We start from the raw sequence: 21,372 nt of genomic DNA, 5'->3' as shown, positions 1-21,372 counted from the left end.
ACGCATAAGTTGTTTTTCTTTCATAATCTTGCAGAAAATAGTGTTGCAGAGGATTCTTAGTCCAAATCGTATTTCCTTCATAATGACGCGCTCTTTCAATTCAGTGTCTGTTGTTCAAACCTTTTCAGCATATTATCATTTGTCGAACTGAATTAATACCAGTTCATATTTTAAGATAACAGCTGCTACCTGTTAAACGACAAAGAGTTGATTAGAATGAAGTACAATGAAGTCATGACTAGTCGACGTGAAAGGACCATGCGTCAAAATGGAACAAAAACTAACAGAGCTGAGAGTCAGTCACTAAAAAGGTCTGCTCATCTACTTTATTTCGTTCTATGGGCACAAAGTTGAATTCCATTGCATAAGTGCGATATGCATATTTTATTCAGAGTAAATATCTATGAGAAACTGTGTTTCTCTAGCTCATAGAATGAAATGAAGTACACGTAAAGAAATATGTAATGACATAATTCTCAGCTCTGTTGGTTTTTGGTACACTTCCCATACAAAGTTGCCCATGGTCCTTTATTTTAGTAAAAGTGAGCCTATTCGTGGTTTTTATTTAGTTTCATCGTAGGCTTTAAGGTATTTTTCCTTTGAATTCTCCGAGAGTAAATTACTAACAATGACTAAGGCGTCTGTTAATGGACTTCGCAGTTAATCACTTTCCTCACTCTACATTTTATAAAAAAATATCGTCTTATTTTATACGGAATCATAGCGTATACGTATGTGGCAGGATCTTGCGACACACCCGACTTCTGTTTTACCTGTATGTAATTAGTTCTGTTCCGTTTTGTTTCGTGGGCTATTTTTTCAAAGACTACTTTTACGAGTATTTTTACTCTTTCTGTAGAACTAGAATCTATTGTCATTTTAAAACAACTTTAAACAACACGATTAAAAAACAACACACGACTAAAACAACAATACGATACAAAGATATAATAATATTTATTTACAAAATATATTTATGCGTAATATATGCGTTGTGTTATAACTTATAATGCAGTGGCATAAGTAATATATGACATACCAACCTCGGAATGAGAGATAATTAACTAAAAATTCGTTTAACCTTATAATAAATATCTCGTACCTACCCATGTCTTAATATATTCAAGGTCAACTTCTTGGAAATCGTTTTTATTTTAAAATTTTCTCGCCTTTTATGGTTTTGATAACTTTAGTATCTATTACAAAATTCAGACCTTAAAATTATTTTTTTAATTGTCTAAAACATCTTTTATACGTTCCACCGTTCATGAGCTACATACAGCAACGAAAAGCGCGCACCGCTCCCTATCCTTTTTATTCCTTATCCCACAGCAATTTAGAAAAATGCTTATCAATATTCACTTTTATAACAACCTACTTGTATCCTAAATTTGGCAAGAGACAAATTTTGTCTCCGCACAATTATATATTTAATATCAGTCGCAGCGGTTAGTCACGGCTGTAGATACCTTAAGGTGTAATTCCACCACTGAGTTTCGTATTCGTGCGTACAGTACAGAACGTACAGTGGAGCACATTTGTACGCATTTACGCAAACACGTTTACCTCGAACATGTTAATGCGCGCGAGTCCAACAAGTGTGCCTACAATGTGCAGCACAATGCCGCGCAGTGCCGCACACTGGTAGAAGAGCACCTTTACATAACAGATTTGAACGGTACTCACCTCCAACAAAAGTTTTCGGTCTAAAGCAAAGAGGCCCATTCCTTTAATTGCTACAAAATCATAAGTAAGCTGAGTTTTAAGTCGGCTGATCTGAAAAGAGTTACTTCTAAAAATATGATTGACGAATAACGAAAATCAATGGTCCCAAAAGAAGATCAGCGCCGTTCGTAAGATCGGCAGATGGCTGATTTGAGACCATTTTGTGACATGTGCATTATTTTATTTTATTTATTTTCCCATATTGTCACGATTAAATGTTTTCTTTCTTTTTCTTACAAACTATAAGAAATTCCACACGACATGAGAAATCAAAAAGATAGGAACAGGCTATCGACGCAAACCGGAAATATTTGATCCAGCAAACGTTAGGAAGAAATCCGATGGCGTCAAAAACATACGTGCAGGAACTTCTACAAAAGAACATATGCCGGCGACAGTCCGTGACAAAGCGAAAAGACCAGCACTACCTACGAGTAAGAGTACCCAAATGTGGTGTGGGCAGACTCAGTCAGTCAGTCAATACGAGTATGTATGTCGAGCCAATTAAGAGAGTATGCAGGTAGACAGAATTAGAAAAACTAATGTAGTTTGATAAGATAAAAACAGATTTTATATTGGAACGACATGGTACTGCCTTTTCGACAAAATATGTTTCGCCAAATTTCACTTAGCAACCAACCTTTCGCCGAAGTTTCATTTGGCAAACCAATCCTGACATAATTTTACTTCGCATTTTTGTTATTTCCTAACATTTTTATATTACAAAATTTTACTTCATCACACTTTTTTGTGGCAAACAATTATGTAGCAAATGATTAGCTAAGGCAAATAACATTTGGTCAATTTTTATACATAAGGTAAGTACTTATATCAGTCATGATATATAATAAAATGAATAAATGTTAAATTATTTGGCGTTGAGCGAGCGAAGCGAGCGAGCAAGACGAGACTAGGCAGAAGCGACTTGGATAGGTTAGGTTCAGAAGAAGGCTAAGGCAGGAGCGAAGCGTAGCGTAGCTTCCGCCTTAGCCTTCTATGTTAGGTATTTTTTGTAACACAACAGAAAAAAAGAATGGCTTCGTCAAATGCATTGATTGGCATTCCTTAATTTAGCAAGCAAACAAGCACGGAATGCCAATCAATGCATTTGACGAAAACACAAATGACACCTTAAACAATCACAGGTAATAATTTGCATAATAATAATTTATCAAATCATTAGTTGGGAAATGATATCAGTGCTAAATTTTGAATTGGGAAATGAACATTCGCCTAAATAAAAATATGGGATAAATAGTTTGGGAGCTAATAATTGGCTAAATAATTTTCGCCAAAACATTAGTAAACCATGATAATGAGTTACTGATGAATAATTTAAGGATTTAGTTTAAAATTAGGTCAACACGTAGGTATGTATTTATTTGGCGAAAGAAATCTTTTGAACCAAGCAATTTTGTTGCCTTATTCTTGGCTCATGTACAGTTATAATCTTTATAGCAGGGAAACTAGTTTCAAGAATCTATAATCATCCATCACATTCAATTTCATTATTCACATACAAAAGTCTGTATTTTCTTTATGATTTTGGCACAGAATCTTATGACTAGGTTTAGTCATAGTTAGTCAGAAGATTCGGTTTACTAGTCAGTTTAGCATTCTACAATAAATTAATTTCTACCTCTACATTGTATACATTACACGGGCAGGCGTGGAGAAGGGGCAAGGCGCTTCTTGAATGTGTATGAATGTCAGCCGCGACTAGTACCACACTGCAGGCGCGAAATATCAACCAGCTGAGAGATAAGAAGTAGTAAATCCTGTTTATGGGAGGCCCTTGTTCGTTGCTGGAATATTTAATATTTTTAAGTCCAATTTCATGTTAAAGGTATAAAAAAAGAAAAACAAAATTGAAACTGCATCAACTGTACAGTCGAGTTCATTAATATATGAGCATTACCAAGGCTTCCAATATAAATGTACAACAAACATATGTACACATGTCACCTGTCAAATTAATCTGAGCAAGCCTTTCAGTAATATCTAAAGAATAAGAATAAAAACATTAATCCAACAACTGAAAACCTGAAATAAATAACTGAAATAATAACAAACCGAAAATAAATATCTGTACCTACTAATAGTTTTCAAAATTATTTAACCTAGTGGAATTACTTACATCAAAAGAACAAATAATTGAAGACAAAATAGTACCTACATCAGTAGGGAATATAGAATCGTTTGAAAGGTTATTACTTGCTACAGTGAAAAAGCAGACAACTTTGTAAACGTAAAGAAAAGAAAAGTAGCGAACGGATGTGAAGTAATTACTAGAGATTATAATACAAACGAAAGAAAAAGAAGCAAACAAACTTGTAGTATGAAAGTTCTATCTATCGACGTAAGGGTGGATCGAGTACTATTGTCAATACCAGCGAAACGTAGCGTGCTTGTAGTGTAGAAGCTCGATGCCAGGCGACTTCGATGTTTCCCCAAACTTTCGCTAGAGGGTGTTGTTATCAACTATATTATTACGACCGTCGCCTTTCTCTTCTCTTCATGTACCGAATTAATGTTCTACAAGAGCCTTTGTTCCTTATATAAAAGTTCTCAATGCCATTACAAGACGTAACTCTCTGCTTATCTCGAAAGAGAATAATCCCTTATTTTATATACCAATTTCTTGAAGATAGTACCTACTTAGCACCAATCTCAGATATTCCGTTTTTAATTTTAATCCAAGAGATGTCTACATACATAAGAAGCTCCCAGCATGCAAGTAGCTTTCGTTAGCTTTAACTACCTTCCATTAATTTCGTTATGTTGCAGAATATTCTGGAACATGTGAAGACACCTAGGTTTTCTTTGTTTCAGGGGTCCCTTAGCTCCAGCATAATTTATAAAATAAGTCCATGAAATTTCTTGAGCTGATATCTTTGTGACATGGGTTCCAGATATTTAGCCGTACTTCATATTATGTAATATACGAGTATACAAGGAAAACGTATTCACTTTTAAAATCGCAGGTACTTCTCAAGATCTATTTACTTATTTAAGTACTATTTAGTCAACCTAAAGTTTTCCCCTTATGTACTTCTGAATCTGATTAGGATAGATGTAACGTGTCCCGCCGGGAAACAAATGTCGGATGTTTCCAGGTCCCTGATATACATGATGTTAGCAACCATTTATACTGTAAATTATTTCTGATTGAAATTTAATTTAAAGCTCGAAAACTCATTGTGAACTAAAGCTGTACGTAAAACTTAATATTTTTTCCCATGCTTGAGTGGTAGACATGCTCACCTTATTCTTATTTGTTAATTGTTATGTTTGTGCATATCATTAATTTTCAGGTTGCACTTGTAAAATTGTTCGAAACAGTTATTTTTAACTAAATAACAATCCTAAACGATTCAAATTTGTTTTCTTGAAATCTCACCAACAGGAGAAGGCACCCTGGGAATCTTTTTAATTTAATTGATGTCTCTTTGTCTCTCGGACTTTAGTTAGGCCCATAAAATCCACGTTACAAATTAAAAATGAATGCGGGGTTGAAAGAAAAGCAAAGCACAAACATTCTAATGTAAAGAAAGAACTAGGTTAAAACAAGTACAGCGAAAACGGGTGCGCCAAAGTTGGCATAATTTTTCAACCCCGATTATTGGAACTCCGAAAATGTTTGTCATACAATTTTCTGTCATAATACTCACTATTAATACTTAGTCACTATTACTACCGATCATAACTCCGAAAAATTTAAAACTATAATGGCAGTTGTCATAAATATCTCTTGTACTCCTTTTTTTTGTCATACTTTTTTTAAGCATATTGTTTTGCACTCATAAAACTCCATTATCATATACTTTTTAAGCAGACTTATTTGTAGCTATAAACTTCACTGTCATACAGTTTATGGCCTGCGTTCCTTTCGTTTAGTGAAAAAAAATGTGATAAAATAAGTACTTCGATGACAACGCCATCAATGGGCGAAGCAATCACCATCTGTTGGATGTTATTACTGCAGACATTATTTAACCACAACAGACGTAACTAACAAAGAAAAAACAATTCGTCAGCAAATCAATTTTATATGTATTTTCCCCTCAATCGTCTTATAAGTTTTAGTAGATGTCAGAAATGTAGGTTAGGTTAGGTTAGAACTGCGACCACTACAGAACCAAACTGCCACCAGTAAAGTAGGATAATCACAATTTAAGTAAATAATCTCATCAATAGCATCATCTGGGCCTATTTATATTCGTTTATTTCTCCTCCATATTGATAATAATATATAAAAACTTTCGCTCCAGTTCCAACATCGCATTAACGTTAAATTAACGTAAAAAAACTGTATTGATGTTTAAATGTTATGATTTAACAAGTTTATTGAAATTGATGATTATGAAAGAAAAAAATATGAAAACCAGCATTACGAGTACGAACATATCTTAGTGACAACGTTATGAATTACGATATTCTGATAAGTGACCATTATGACCTCAGTTGATAGTAGTACAAATTTATGACAAATAAAATTATGAAGTAAAAAATTCGGAACAGTGATGATTCTGGCTACAAATCGGTAGCAGGAAAAAAATCGGACGGTTGATTTTATGCGAGTCAATATGGACCCAGCGAAAACAGCAGAGTTCAGATGACACTGGAAATGACGATGAAACAAGCTATCATTATGCGGTTTCTGTCTTGTATTGTTGATTATACGTTAAAAAATGCTACGTTTTTGTAGCAAATAGAATAAAACATGACGGATTTGAATAAGGAATAAAAAAAAAAATTTCGATACGTCACGTTGTTCCGGCAAGCGTAAAAACATTATTTAAAAATTTGAAGCAAATCGCTTGAATACATCCCGAAATTTTAATAAGTCAAAATCTGTTACTAGTGGTTTTGTTAGTGCTCAAAAAACCTAAGCGAGCCCATTTGATGTAAGGGACGACTTACTATGGAAACCTACCTGACTATGGCCTTTGTGAGTTTAATAACTATTTATTTATACACTAATAATTTATCTGCTTTTTGTGCAAAATATTAGGTACGGTATATTAACGTAGCATAAAATACCTACTTTATTCCAAGAAACAGTTGCAAACATATAAAATACAGGTTGTTCAAATTGGAAAGCAAGATTAAAGCGCCGAGATTGCCGTCGACCCTCCGCACGAGTTCCGCCTGCCGGACGTACGCTTCCCTGAGCCGCCGCCATGTTTGCACTTCTGCATATTTTTCTGTTCCAAACTGGAAAAACACGTACGGTCCCTATTATGACATGTCGATATAGTCAATTAATTATGCATTAACGCGACCCCAAATGCTGGTCAAAATCAAAAATGTCTAGAGACTTCTACGAGAATTCCTATCATGTTTGACGTTAAGTCCGTGTTAAGTTATACGCAGGATAGCCTATTTAAATTAGAATGCCATCATACTTTTCCTTGTTTCCCTTTACGTTTCTCAGATTTAATGACGCGCTTTACACATGAGTTCAATCTGTGATATCTGGAAGTCAATCCCATACTGATTAATATGATCATCAAATCCTGGAAGTTCCATAAAATAGTGGCAACTTTACTAAGAAAGAATATCGGTACAGCAATCCATAAGTTGTATTCCCCTGAAAATACAAAGAAACAATTTATTTTCGAAGTTTTACTACTCATTGATAAGATATCATATCTGTCACATAAAAATTATCAAAGAGTGGTGAAATATGCCCCCTTAACATGTTAAAAATACATCGCAAGTTGGCTGACTAAGAAATTATAACTAAGAAAGCTAAAAAAACGAGAATACGGCGAGGGTGGATTGATACGTCGAGAGGAAAATGGGTTTAATGCTAGAGTTCTTACACTCAGCTTTTCACTTAGATTGAGAGGCATTGAATAGCAACAGTGGAAAAAATTGCTCAATTACGTTCCTTTTATTTCTCATGCATAACTATATAATTATATACATTTTTAGTTTTATTGATTTATTTTGATTAGATAGATTTTTAGTTGTATTCCTAAATGAAAATTCATTAAAAAAATATATATAAACTTTTTTGTTTGTGGCTGTTGATACCTGATTGCCTTGGTCTTAAGGTGATTTTCCACCGGAGAGGCGAGACGAGACAAGGCGAGACGAGAATTGAAATTTGTATGAAGGCGCCCGCGGCGGGCGCGCAAGGTTACATACAAATTTCAATTCTCGTCTCGCATTGTCTCGTCTCCCCTCGCCGGTGGAAAATCACCATCAGACAAAGATATTACTTTCTGCACTATTTAGAGCATAAAAAAATTCATTTTATGTCGCCTAGATCCAGCATAAATACGAAGTTTACTAGCATGAGAAGTGCAAATTAGCTTTTTTTGCAGATTACCCTATATTACAGTGTTCGCAATTTAACAAAACAAACGGGTGAAAATAATTAGTAATTAGTATAAAATTATACCTGTTAACTTAGTACATAGTTACGCCAAGAAAGAAACCAACCTTTCAATGTTATTCGGCTTTAATTTTAATACTTTCGGTTGGTATTGTCATAGATTTTACACGTGCATAAAGTGCAATTTTACCCGAGACGTTGGTTCATACACGTTGACTTTACTTTATGCACTGGAACATAAAAAGTCGTATGGCGCCTAGTTTCAGTTTTCAAGTTAACAGGCATTGGAAGGGAACATTACATTCTTTAAACTCATGAGTATGATGTTAAAAAAAGTAATTTAAAATTCTTAATTAATAATACTTGGGCCATGAATTTTTTAGCCAACTCACTTGCCATATAATATTTTTGACATACTAATATAATGCATTTTTCATTAATTAAACGGGCGGATATCACCTCTGATTTGGATCTTAGATAATTAAGCGTTTTTACTCGTAAAAAAGGTATACACTTACACTTGTGTATAAGAAATCCATGAGAGCTTAAAATATACTGCTGAAAATATTCCGCAGGTGGACAGTTTAATCCCGTTGCTGCCATCATACTTAAAACATGTTCCACTGAAATTTTGGAAAAACAATTGAAAATTATTATTTATTTTTGTGGTTGTAATTAATTATTTAATTTTGGTTGACATTGTTTGGTTAATTATTTGTGTTTATTTTGTTAATCTATTTTTGACTCTTTTGTTTTATTTATTTAGGATTTATCTTTATGAAAATTATATTTTAAAGATTTCTTTAGTTTAGACACCTACAAATTTTAATGAAAGTCAGTAAATAATCGGTATGTAACGTCTTTGCACATATGTATTTTGTTCAAATAAGGCAAATAATTGGACTCCAAAGAATTGGACTACATTGAGATTCCAGTAGCGAACGACTTTAAAGTGCTCAATCGAGCGCCGCAATTTTATTCAACTGGCATGATTTTTCTTGCAAGTCTAAACTGGGCTTAATCCTTTTTTTGTGTTCGTTAGTGTCAGGATAAGGTTTGTGTGAAACAAAATAAAAAAATGAACGGGAGCGAAGCCGCGGGGAACAGCTGGTTTTAAATACTTTTGTATATGTTGACACACAGAATAAGCCACTTTTCAAGCATGTGTCATCATCATCATTCATCATCGACCCCACAGCTGGGTATAGACCACCTCTCAGTAAAGCACATGGTATTTTTTAAATAATTTACTATGTGCTTTACTGTTGTACAGTCACCAGCACCAATATCTGACAGAACAAGCGTGCATAAATATCTGATACGACTTTATTTCTAGAGCCGGAAGGACGTGTCAGATATTTTTGCACGCTCCGCTGTGGCAGATATTAATGCTGGTGACAGTACATAGTCAAGCACGTGAATTACCGGTTTATAAAAAAGCGGTAAATACCGGTTTATTTCGGTTTAACTCCGAACTTTCATAAGAACGCGAACGTTTTTAAGAACTATAACCTAAATAAACCGGTTTATTCGACGAGTGACAGCTGGCCGGAAGGCGGCGGGCGGCGACGTTTATCCTGTGCCGGAATAAACCGGTTTTTATTGTTCTAAAACGGTTAATCTGACAAGAACTTTATGGAAATGTTCCCTTAAAAACCGGTTTAAAAATAACGGTTTCGCGAACGAAACCAAAATGAAAAGGTTTTGCGCCAAGTACATAACGGTTTGGAAATTTAACCGGTATCCGAGCCGTTTGAATCCTCTGCTTTAACATCTAGTGAAACATCTAGGCTATTACGGCATTTCTATGTACTCTTTCTCTATTCTGTGTAGATGTGAATGACAAAATTAAAAATATGTTATAAAAAAACAAGCCAACATTTTTTTAATACTAATAGCATGTGAATTGTAAAGAAATTTCATGTTTTGAGTATGTTCAAGAGATTCACTTGTGGGTAGCTGACTATGACAAAAAGCCAATCGTATTTGCGAAATGTTATTACCGGAACCGTTTGGTGCACATTTGTTACCGGCATCGGCGACATCAGATTTTATTTCGATTTCCACCGAGCGACAATTTAACCTGTATTTCACTTGCTACTTATTTCCGCATGGATAATGAAATAAGAAGCAAAACATGGAAGTTTGATGCAATGCAACATGATGGTTTTTCTGAAACCGCAATCAAGATATTTTGCAGATTTTAACTTTATCTTACGCATTGAATTATTTTTCACTTGTTTAGTACTATTAGACAAAAATTCACAGTTTGAAGCAGTCTATCTGAATATTATATGCCCGAAACCCGAAAAATATGATTAAATAAAACTGCAAGACGAAATACTGATAGCGACAAACGGCGCTAGAATGTTATTATTACATCCAGTCAATATAATCATTTGGGCTATTCATTACAATGAACGATTGGTGTCAATTGTGATGTGACATAATATATTTTTTTATTTATTTTAATATTAGCCTGTTAAAGTGTCCCACTGCTGGGCCTTTTTCCGCCAATTTATATTTATTAAAACAAGTAAACTCTCTATGTAATCTTTCTCTATTCAGTGTAGATGTGAATGACAATATTAAAAATATGTTAGAAATAAAATTGGTCAAGTGCGACTCGGACTCGTACTACATGAAGGGTTCCGTAAACAGTTTTTTTTTGCTAACTGTACTTTATGCCCCTGGTTACTAAAGCACTCCTCAAGACGACAAACGAGTCCAAACTCGATGTGGTCGTGTCGTTTATCACAGAGTTCCTATGGTCACCCGCTAGCTTTATCATCAGATCAACTCCATGTTCACTTCAAATTTGAGTTGAAAGATTCCACCCGAGCAAACATAGTTACATTAGGTACACTGCAAATAAATATAATGCTTGTAATAAGTTTTTCTTAAAAATGACATTTTTAATACAAGCTTTTTTTGCCGTATGTACTTTTTCATGACTGTAGGTACTTGCACTGTCGTCTAAACTACATATCTATACCAAATTTCAAATCGGAACTATTATCTATTGAGGAGTTCCCCCTCCTGCACAGACGATCCTGGCAGGACCAACAAGGTGTCACTACTAGATTATTGTATTTTCACCAAATTTACATAAGTATGCAAAATTTCAAGTCAATCGGACTACTGGAAGTGGGTCAAAGATTTGAGCAAAACAAACAATAAATAAATAAATAAACAAACAGGGCAAGCTAAAGAAAAGCTTCTAAAAATATCGCCGAAATGTAAGCACTTGTGCAAGTATCTCGAATAAAAAACAATTTGTATTCTCATCTTCTTTGATTCTGGCTGTTTGCTTCTGAAGCCATTGCCCGCAACTTGCCGCGCGCGGCTAAAAAAATTATCTGTCAACTCGGTACATTCGCGGGAAATTCGGCGGACTTCGTATGTTGTGTAATTAAATAATAAGAACCTCGACTAGTGTTAATAAATTTTAAACTGTATTATAAACCTTGTAAATAGTGTTAAATACTTAGTATGATTTTTTTAGTGTAAAATTGCTTTATTAATTTTGCACAAAAACGAATGAACCACACAATCAGACACTCACTATAATAAACTATCGAAGCTTTTATAAAACATCATTAAAATTGCAAACTTAAAGGTAAATATTCAAACGACATAGCTACCCGTTGCTAGGCGACTCGGTCGCCTTAGCAACGGCTAATAACGCCTAGCAACCAAAAAACGCTGAAAATAACACGTTTCTTGTATGACGACCCCCTTTAATTTGTAACTTTATTTTATTTTTAGTATGTGTTGTTATAGCGGCCACAGTAATACATAATCTGTGAAAATTTCAAGTGTCTAACTTTTACGGCTTCAGAGATAGAGCCCTGTGACAGACGGACAGACAGACAGACAGCGGAGTCTCAGTAATAGGGTCCCGTTAGCACCCTTTGGGTACGGAACCCTAAAAAACAAGCCAATATTTTCTTAATACTTACATAAGGCGCACGTAGCCACAAAACAAGTGACGATAGTCATTCTCTTCTTAATTTGAACATCTTGAGGCAGACGAATAACCTCTGCTATTTCAATTTTAGTCCAATGCAAAGATAAGTCTTCCCAGGAAGATATAAATTTCCACGATAGCAAGTGTGAGAATAAGGCGTTACCATAAAATATAGCACCAGAAAGACGAGCTGTAGTACTACCTACAAGTTTTATACAAAAGTGGCGGTTTTTATGTGGTCCAGAACAATCGATCTAGTGGTCAAGGAACAATTTGAAACATCCTCCATTTATGTTAACCAAAAAATTATGAGTAGTTTAATTTAATAATTATCACGTACAAAGGGTTTGTACCTGAAAGGTTTATTGATATGTTGTAATTAATGGTCTAAGTGTATCTTTCTTTCGAGAAGACTAATATTATAAATACATATACCGAACGGCAAAAATCTGGCCCTCAAATGTATGCAGCACTTAATAATAGGTAATTTTGTATGTAGTGGGACAAATTTTTGCGCGGCTGAGTATATTTAAAAGAGTTAGTGGTGATGTTCGGTCGGATGTTTGAGACAAAATTATACAATATCCGCTGAACATGAAACCTAGCGTACAGGTATACAACTAACCTATAGTCGACGCCATAATTCGTGAAACTAAATTGACAAGTCAAATGACAGTTAAAGGGTTACCAGGGTTCGACGAAATTAAATAGTCATGTAGCCGATATCGATATTCGGTGTCGATTCGACTAAATGGTGTGCTAAGTGGAATTTTTTTGTACAATTTCAGGAATATTGTTGTTGCAATTGTCACTTTCATGGAGAAAAACGAGATCTTTAGAATAGATGAACTACTAAATACCTACTTGTTTTTTGTAAGGTTCTTAAGTAATTCGGAAGTACAAGTAGTATTTATTAGGTTTATAAATAATTTATTCTCATTGAGAATTTCACATTTATTTACATGAGAGCTTAATACTTAACGTACGTAACACTTAGTAACAAACAGCAAACTCAACAAGAAAGTCAACAGTAACAAAGAGATAACACAACGAAAAATTAACCAAACAAAACAAAAACGTAACAGATATAACGCACACAGCGAGCGCGAGGTGCAGAAAACCTCGAAACACATTCCAACACTCCGGGAAATGGAAGCCGAATGGGTTACAGAAGTTTGTTTTACGAATTAGGGATGCACGTTACCATTTGATTTTTATGAAGATCGATTTAGCGATGGATACGATCTAGCGATTTTTTTAATAGATTCATTTCAATATAATGTTCAACCGATTCGATTCGGAAGTAAGGTGATTTGTATCCTTTAAATCGTATTCACAGACAATGTATTAATTTGTTATGATATAATAAGTACTTATTGAATATTTATTATCTCAAATTTTTAATGAATGCAAATCGATTATAAACGGATGTCGCAATAAAGTCATATTACTAGTCCGCATTGTTTATGTCACTAAGCGAAGCAAAAAGATACATCAAAATAATGAAACATGATGCGGGTACTTAAAAGAGTCTGCATTGATTTTAATCATAGCTAAATTGTATTTATCTTACATTGTTTATGCCGTACGTATCATTCTGTGTGAAGAACAATTTTATTTTATTATGATTATACCGATGGCTCCAACGATTAAATTCAATGTATGGTCAGATCTAATATTAAAATTGTCAAAATAAATACAAATTTTGATACGATATTTGTGAGATCGATTCAAGAGCATGCGATCCGATCCGTGAATCATTTCATAGGCTTAAGATCCATTACGATTCAAAGTGAAAAATCGACGAATGCCCCGCACCGCCCCTGGCCTTATAATACTACGAAGTGTATAAAATTCGAACTTCGTATCTTGCCGTCCTGCTGACGATAATATTATTTAATGCGAGAGTGAGAGGGGCGGTACGATACGAACTTCGATTTTAGAATTTCGTAGTAGTCCCCCTGCCCCTGCCAATCGCGACACATTACCGGTGACAAAATGGCGTCTCTTCTGAAGATAATGATGAAACTATTACTCCGGTTAGCGCGCACTGCGCACTCGGGGACGGCAATGATATCATGCGCATTAAAATAAATAAAGCGGATTTAAGGTGAGGCCAATCAAAACAATAAATGAAATAATTGTAGTTGGTTCGTATTTGCACTTTGTAAAATGATATCTTACCTTGCAAAGTAAATTATTAAACTTATTTGATATTGTCACTGTAAATAATGGATAAATATCACTAGAAGCCAATGCCGACCTTTTACTGGCAATATATCTGACACGTAGGCAATATTCTACCACTGTGTGTTCAGAAGGCAACCAGACTTGTAGCAATGGTTTGTGTACCGATTCCGTAGCTCTCACACAATTATGGCATCGACCATAACCAACAAAAAGTGGAAAACCCCCCGACTTTGTTACTTCAAAAACGGCTGAACCGATTTTGATGAAACGTCTAAGAACCATCGCTAGAAAACATTATTTCAAATAAAAGAACCGCATTCAAATCAGTCCACCCGTTAAAGAGCTACGGTCCCACAGACAGACACACATAGCGGTGAAACTTATAACACCTCTCTTTTTGCGCCGGGGGTTAAAAATCTAGGCTTAAGCATAGGATACTTTATAATTCGATATGCGCGCCCGTGGGATAATATTTTAACTTTGACCCGGAATAGAGGGCGCTGTCTAAGAACGTCGAAGTAACTTGGCTCAAAATAATGTTTAATTTCGTCTGAAATCAATAGATGGCGTTTGCCGAGCAAACGCTGCGGTTTAACCCTTAAATTCATCGTGTAAGATGCATCGTACATAACCAAAATATGGTTAGTGTTTGAAAACTAGACACATTTTACATGTTCTAAGAGTGATTTTGCAAGGAAAACTAACGTATTTTCACATATATTACTGACGTGTTTATAAGCAAGATGGCGGCAATTTAGAAAAAGTTAAATATTGGGTTTTCGTTGAGTGTGTTTGAAGGCTTTTAACGAAGTAAGTAATTTTTTTTTATTATAATCTTGTAACTCATACCATAACGATATTATGTTTACTAAATTTAATAAAGTTCTCAGTCTAAAAGTTAACAATATTTGCATATTTGATCATGTACGATCTAGCTTACATTATGCACTCCCAGCACTTTTACAATACTTGAGCAGTAAGTATTGAAATTATTATTGGTTAATAATTTAACTCGTACATGATTTTGATTTTATTAGTCGTTATTTTATTTCATATTTCTTATTAATTAGATAAAGAAATAAAGGAAGGAATTGTGAGTACGGCTTTATCTTCGACGATTAATTATTAATTGAGATTCCATAAAGTTCAAATTTTATTTACTAAATTTTCTGTGGCTGATGGCATTATTCAGTGCTCAAATTAAAAGTTACTGAAAAAAAAACATTAGCAAGCTAAGCGAACGGACAAAACGGCGGGAAAAAGACAAAACTTAATTTAGGTACGTAAAAATGAATTTATTTGAACGAAATCCAAGAAAATTATATAACATAACAAAAGAGAAAGTTTTGAACATTACATTCATAATTCGTATATATAATGAATAATTGGAAGAACTCTTGCTTAGAAAACGTAAGTTAAAAATATATTGCATCTAGTCTAGGTTAATGATCTTTTACTGCTGAATGCCACTTTGTAAGTTAATTTGAATTTCAGATTGCTGATGTTCAGTATGAGCTGCAGTTATTACGTATCCCTCAAACAGTAATGGTAGATCTGTTTTTTGAATGGCTACCAATGTATAATATCTCACTTGAAGTTGAAGGCATGAGACCAACTGGCTTTTGCGAGGATTGTAGAGTTCAATACTGGCACCCAAGCGATCAAATTGGCGATTTTTTTCTGCATGTCTTATATTGCCAACTTTATATTTATTCCATAAAATCGAGAATTAAATAGGCCGATTATTTTACGTCGAAATAACTCCGTTTCTTCAAGGGTATGTACCTACTACTTATTTACTAAATTTACTTACTTAGTGGTAGTTTTTACAAGCTTTTATGTAGTTTCATATGTCCCGTTGTCTGTCTGTAGTCAAATCTTGCAAGTTAAATTCGACCACTTCCATTAGTCGGATTAACTTGAAATTTGGCATACTTATGTAAATTGCGTGACACTGACAATCTAATAATCTGGTAGTGACATCCTGGTAGTCCGCCCAGGATCGTCTCCGCGGGGCGGAACTCTCTTCAACGGTTAATGGCATCGACTTTATATTTGGTATACAAATGTAGTTTGGGTGACAATGCTAGTGCAATGCAAATAGTACAGTCAGAAAAGGTTGTATTAAAAATGAAATTTTAACCAAAAACTACAAATAACACAATAAAGTAAAATACAAGATTGCAATATTTTATGTACAGGAAAATAACACAATAAATAGGGAAACGAAATGTTTAATGCTGATTATATTGAAAAGATATATATACTTACTTAAACAGTATCGACACCGCCATGTCTGATGATGATTTTGACGAAAAAGAAAATGGTGAGGACGATCTGATTTTCTACAAAAGTAAGGACGACTTATTGAAGGATTTGGAAAATGAGGACAAAAAAGAAATTCCAGATCCTCCCCTTATTCAAGATGCTCCATATCCCCCATATATTCAACCAACAATTCACACTCACATTGTAGATGATACGAAACTGATTACGAAATTACTCAGGAATATTGTATTTCATGTCTGTGGTCAGATATCCTAATGTAAGACTCTATTGGTCACCGAAGTACGGTTTTGAACCTGTTTATAAAACCATGACGCTTAATAGGTTCGAAAAGATAAAATCGTTTATACATTTCAATAACAACGATATCCTTTTGCCCTCTAACCACCCGTGTCATGACAAGTTGCATAAAGTACGACCCATAATAAATTTTCTGAATGATCGTTTTTGTTGTAGATTAGTAACCTCTGTTGTGCAGACTTGCTTATATATACTTTTTTTGATTATGTATTGCCTAGTTACTTGGAATAAACACTTTTGTCAATGAACATCTTTTGCTAACTCTTATTTTACAAATAATTTATTTAATACTCTTCCAGCTCTTTCCTTCAAATATTCCAACACGTTATCAGCACGAAATGCAGAATACTAAAATGTTATTTAGGTTTACAAATTGAATACGATTCCGAGAGTATAAAAATAAATCAGAGAAATTATGTTCTATCGTTACTGGATAAGTATAATATGAAAGACTGCAAGACAGTGGATACTCCGTTAGTTAAAAAGAATATGGAAAGGAGAACCGAAGGACAAGTTGGTGAGTCTAATCCTTGTCAGAATTTAATAGGAGGACTAATGTACCTTTCGGTAAACTCTAGGCCCGATATCGCCTACGCCACGAGCTACTTAAGTCAGTATAATACGTGTTATACGAAGGAACACTGGAATGCTGCTAAAAGGGTTCTGCAGTACCTAAAGGGTACTCTTAAACTATTCATTGGTTTACAGGAGAAGCGGAAAACCCTTAAAAGGCTATTGTGACGCTGACTGGGCAAACTGCACGATAGATAGAAGGTCATACACTGGGTACGCCTTCAAGTTGAGTGGAGGTCTTGTATCCTGGGAGTCCAAAAAACAACCTACTGTTGCCTTATCCTCGGCGGAAGCAGAGTATATGGCACTGGCATCTGCCACAAAGGAAGCGTGTTACTTGCGTCGATTTATCTATGAGATAACAGGTAAACTTTCATCAGTTAACTTAGCTTCTGACAGTCAGAATGCCATTAATCTCGTTCGAAATCCCGTGCACCACAGCAGGACGAAGCATATTGATACCCGTTTTCACTGTATTAGGGAAAAAGTATCCGATAATGTAATAATGTTAGAATATGTGAAAACTTGTGATATGCCTGCTGATGTGCTAACAAAGCCACTAGGGCCTATAGTACACAAACGATGTACAATTAGCTTAGGTCTAGAAACTTAATTTTATTATTTTTTGTTTTCTGTTAGTGTGTTTGTCTTGCACAACTTCGATTAAGGGCGGCTGTTGTAGATTAGTAACCTCTGTTGTGCAGACTTGCTTATATATATTTTTTTTGATTATGTATTGCCTAGTTACTTGGAAGAAACACTTGTCAATGAACATCTTTTGCTAACTCTTATTTTACAAATAATTTATTTAATACTCTTCCAGCTCTTTCCTTCAAATATTCCAACAGTTTTGCAAGTATACCGTTTGAGCAACGTTTGGCTATAGACGAGCAAATGTGTTCGACAAAAATCGGACATTATCTGAAACAATATTTGCCCAATAAAGCGCACAAGTGGGGCTTCAAGTTATTTTTACTGTGTAGCATTAACTGCTATGCACATAAGTTTGAAGTTTATGCAGGTGAAAGCAATATTTCACGAGAGTCGAATGAGCCTGATCTAGGAGTAGTTGGAAATGTTGTTGTTAGGTTGATAAGACAAGTGCCACGAAATGTGAATCACATTTTATACTTCGACAACTACTATACATCGATACCATTAGCTGCTTATTTACAAAAGCAAAAGATTTACTGCGTGGGCACCATGAAACAAAACAGGTTGCCTAACAATAAGTTACCCGATCAAAAAACCTTTATGAAAAAGTCTGTCCTCAGAGGTAGTTACGAAGAGCATGTGACTAATTACGATGGGACAGATATATCAGTCATTTTGTGGAAAGATAATAAACCTGTAACTTTATTATCGACTTATGTGGGAGCTCAACCCCTTACAAAACTTAGTCGATTTGATAATTCACTAAATAAATATATTAAAATTGACTGCCCTGAAATAGTCACAGATTATAACACCCACATGGGCGGAGTAGACCTTTTAGACAGCTGCATAGGACGGTATCACATTCAAATTAAAAGTAGAAAGTGCTAGATTATTTCACCACTTTATCGATTTAGCAATGATAAACTCGTGGATTGTGTACAAAGATGTCATGTCACAAAAAACTAACGAAAAATTGTGCACTCTTGCTATGTTTTGGCTCAAAGTTGCCGAGACTTTATGTGAACTCGGTAAGAAACATGACCGTAAAAGAGGCAGACCAGAGACCAGTAGTACTGCACAAAATCAGCTAGACATCAAGAGAAGAATTGCAAGTGGCACCATCGAAAGATGTACGAATTGATTGATTGAATCTTTTGGCGAAATAAGTAAGAGATATAAAATGCTAGGATGCTCAGGCGTCACTCAAAATACTTGTGAGAAATGTAGTGTCTTTGTGTTATAATAAAAGAAAAAACTGTTTTGTAGATTATCATTATTAATATAAATTAATTAACAAGATGGACATGTGTTTCTTTACTTAGTGTGTGGTATGTCTTTACCAGGGTGTTACCCTTTTCCTAAGAAGGGAAACTGCGTGATATTATCTTATACCACATAATTGCAACAAACTATAATGACTGTACAAGTATATATTTCCGAAAATGTTTAATTCATACCTACAAAAATTTTAGATTTCAGATCTGCCATAGGTCGTGTATAGGGCTATTTTATTTTGCGGGGAATGCATAATGTAAGCTGTATCGATATTTTGATTAGTAGGACAAATTTCACCCAAAAAAGGTTCATAGATTTTTTTATATTTTTCTCGTGTTTATTACGCCATTAGGTATCCACATTTTATTTTAGGAACGAAAAAAAAATCATGCATTTAAGGGTTAAAAATGTTACCGTAAGCTTTTTTCAGGTCAAACTTAAGATTGTAACATAATTCTAGTGCATCATAGTCTAACATTTCTTACATTGGTGAAGCTGCGGGTTAAAGCTAGTAAGTACTTTATAAGATAGCTACTCATTTCTAGAAAAGTATTTTTCAATATAAAGATAGGTTATGATTTTTTTCTTTTCTATCGAATAAAATTGAAGTGTAATTCTCCTTCTTACATAAAAACATCAAGGTTCTATTATACTGACTACTAAAAACTTTTTAATAAGAAAATTTCTTGAAAACGTAGGAGGGTGTTTCAAGTAGCCCATATTATGTCATTATCTACGAACCCGACATCGACACCCTGTATTTAAGACTAAGGTTTTTGTTTTATTTTAATTTTATACTTAAGCAATTTTAAGTCCATTCAGAAACTCAGTATTCTTAAACGGTTTCACGTACTCGTAGGTATACCTTTGACGACAGCCCAACCACCAAAAGCCCTTATCAGCTTCCAAATTGCGGTGAATTCTAATCCTAGAAGCATGAAAAGTATGACAACCGATAAACACATCGCTGTATTTCCCCCCCGCTTAGGAACTCCTAACCATCGCGCCGCATTAAATATGACAGCTATTGTGCAGAGGAATTCCTGTAACAATGAAATTGTTTATATTATATTATAATAAAAGCTTATTTTTTGTTTATTACTTTTTCCTTTAAAACTCAAGTAGAAGATACTCACGTCTTTAGGACATTGATGCATAGACTTCATATTTATGAATAATTTACACACTGATTGTTTTTACTCTCTGGTGGTAAGCTCACCGTGCAACACATACTAGATTCAATTGCAACGTGAAAACAAACAAATTTTCTCAAATAACTGCCATATCTTCAATAAACATCGTTGAAAGTTACAAAGTAAATAATAACTGGTTCGAAATTGTACTTTTCCATTTATGTAAAATTATGTGATTGGTGTTTTATAAACTTATTGTTAAAGAAATAAACTTTATTTTTCAAATTATAATATTTATGAGCCACCAACACGCCATGCCACCCATGATCGGTAGGTAATTGCGACGTGCGTTATTTTTATGAGTTTTGGGGGAAAAATATGACAACGACGACTGACTTATTTGTTTTTCATTCGACACTTGCACGGACTGTTCCGTATAATATTTGACTTTTCTTTCTTGGGTTCCGTAACCGAAGAGTCTAAACGGAGTCTTATTCGAGTGTCCGTATGTAATGTAGGACTATTTTTTCGTTTGGGTACCATTTTTACAAAATGCAACGAATTTTTTACATAACGTAACAAAAAAATGTGGTAAAGGGAAGTAAGTGCATACAGAAAAATTCTAGTTTACACTACACTGAAAAAAATCGGCTTTGTAATTTGAACAAGTTCGACTTGTTAAGTGTTTATCAGTTTGAAATAACAGTATTTTGGTTAACGGAAACAAACTCAATATTGATTCAACAAGTCGATCTTGTACAAAGAACAAGATTAAACTTGTTAATAGGTATTTAGTTCAAGCAACCGAACTTTTGTTTGAAACAACATGGTTCTTATTGCTTTGACAAAATCGACTTGTTAAATCAACTAAATCATAAGCTTGTCACATTAACAAGTTAGTATCATGTTAAACCGAC

General features: G+C 34.4%; 1 protein-coding gene across 1 annotated transcript; it reads right to left on the bottom strand.

Moving 5' to 3' along the window:
* Positions 1–112: 112 nt before the first annotated feature.
* Positions 113–20,488, bottom strand: LOC141441096 (gustatory receptor for sugar taste 64a-like). The gene is made up of 9 exons (XM_074105746.1): positions 20,459–20,488; positions 20,188–20,365; positions 12,034–12,243; positions 8,590–8,694; positions 7,134–7,318; positions 6,773–6,942; positions 3,365–3,530; positions 1,687–1,776; positions 113–189 (listed from the first exon to the last, which is right to left on the bottom strand). The coding sequence occupies exons 1-9, from the start codon at positions 20,486–20,488 to the stop codon at positions 136–138; spliced, it is 1,188 nt and encodes a 395-aa protein (XP_073961847.1). The 3' UTR covers positions 113–135.
* Between the last annotated feature and the right edge of the window lie 884 nt (positions 20,489–21,372).

The sequence above is a fragment of the Choristoneura fumiferana genome, chromosome Z (assembly GCF_025370935.1).
Source record: "Choristoneura fumiferana chromosome Z, NRCan_CFum_1, whole genome shotgun sequence".
NCBI classification, from domain to species: Eukaryota; Metazoa; Arthropoda; class Insecta; order Lepidoptera; family Tortricidae; genus Choristoneura; species Choristoneura fumiferana.
The sequence above is the reverse complement of the archived record's forward strand: the minus strand, read 5'-3'. Positions and strand labels throughout refer to the sequence as shown.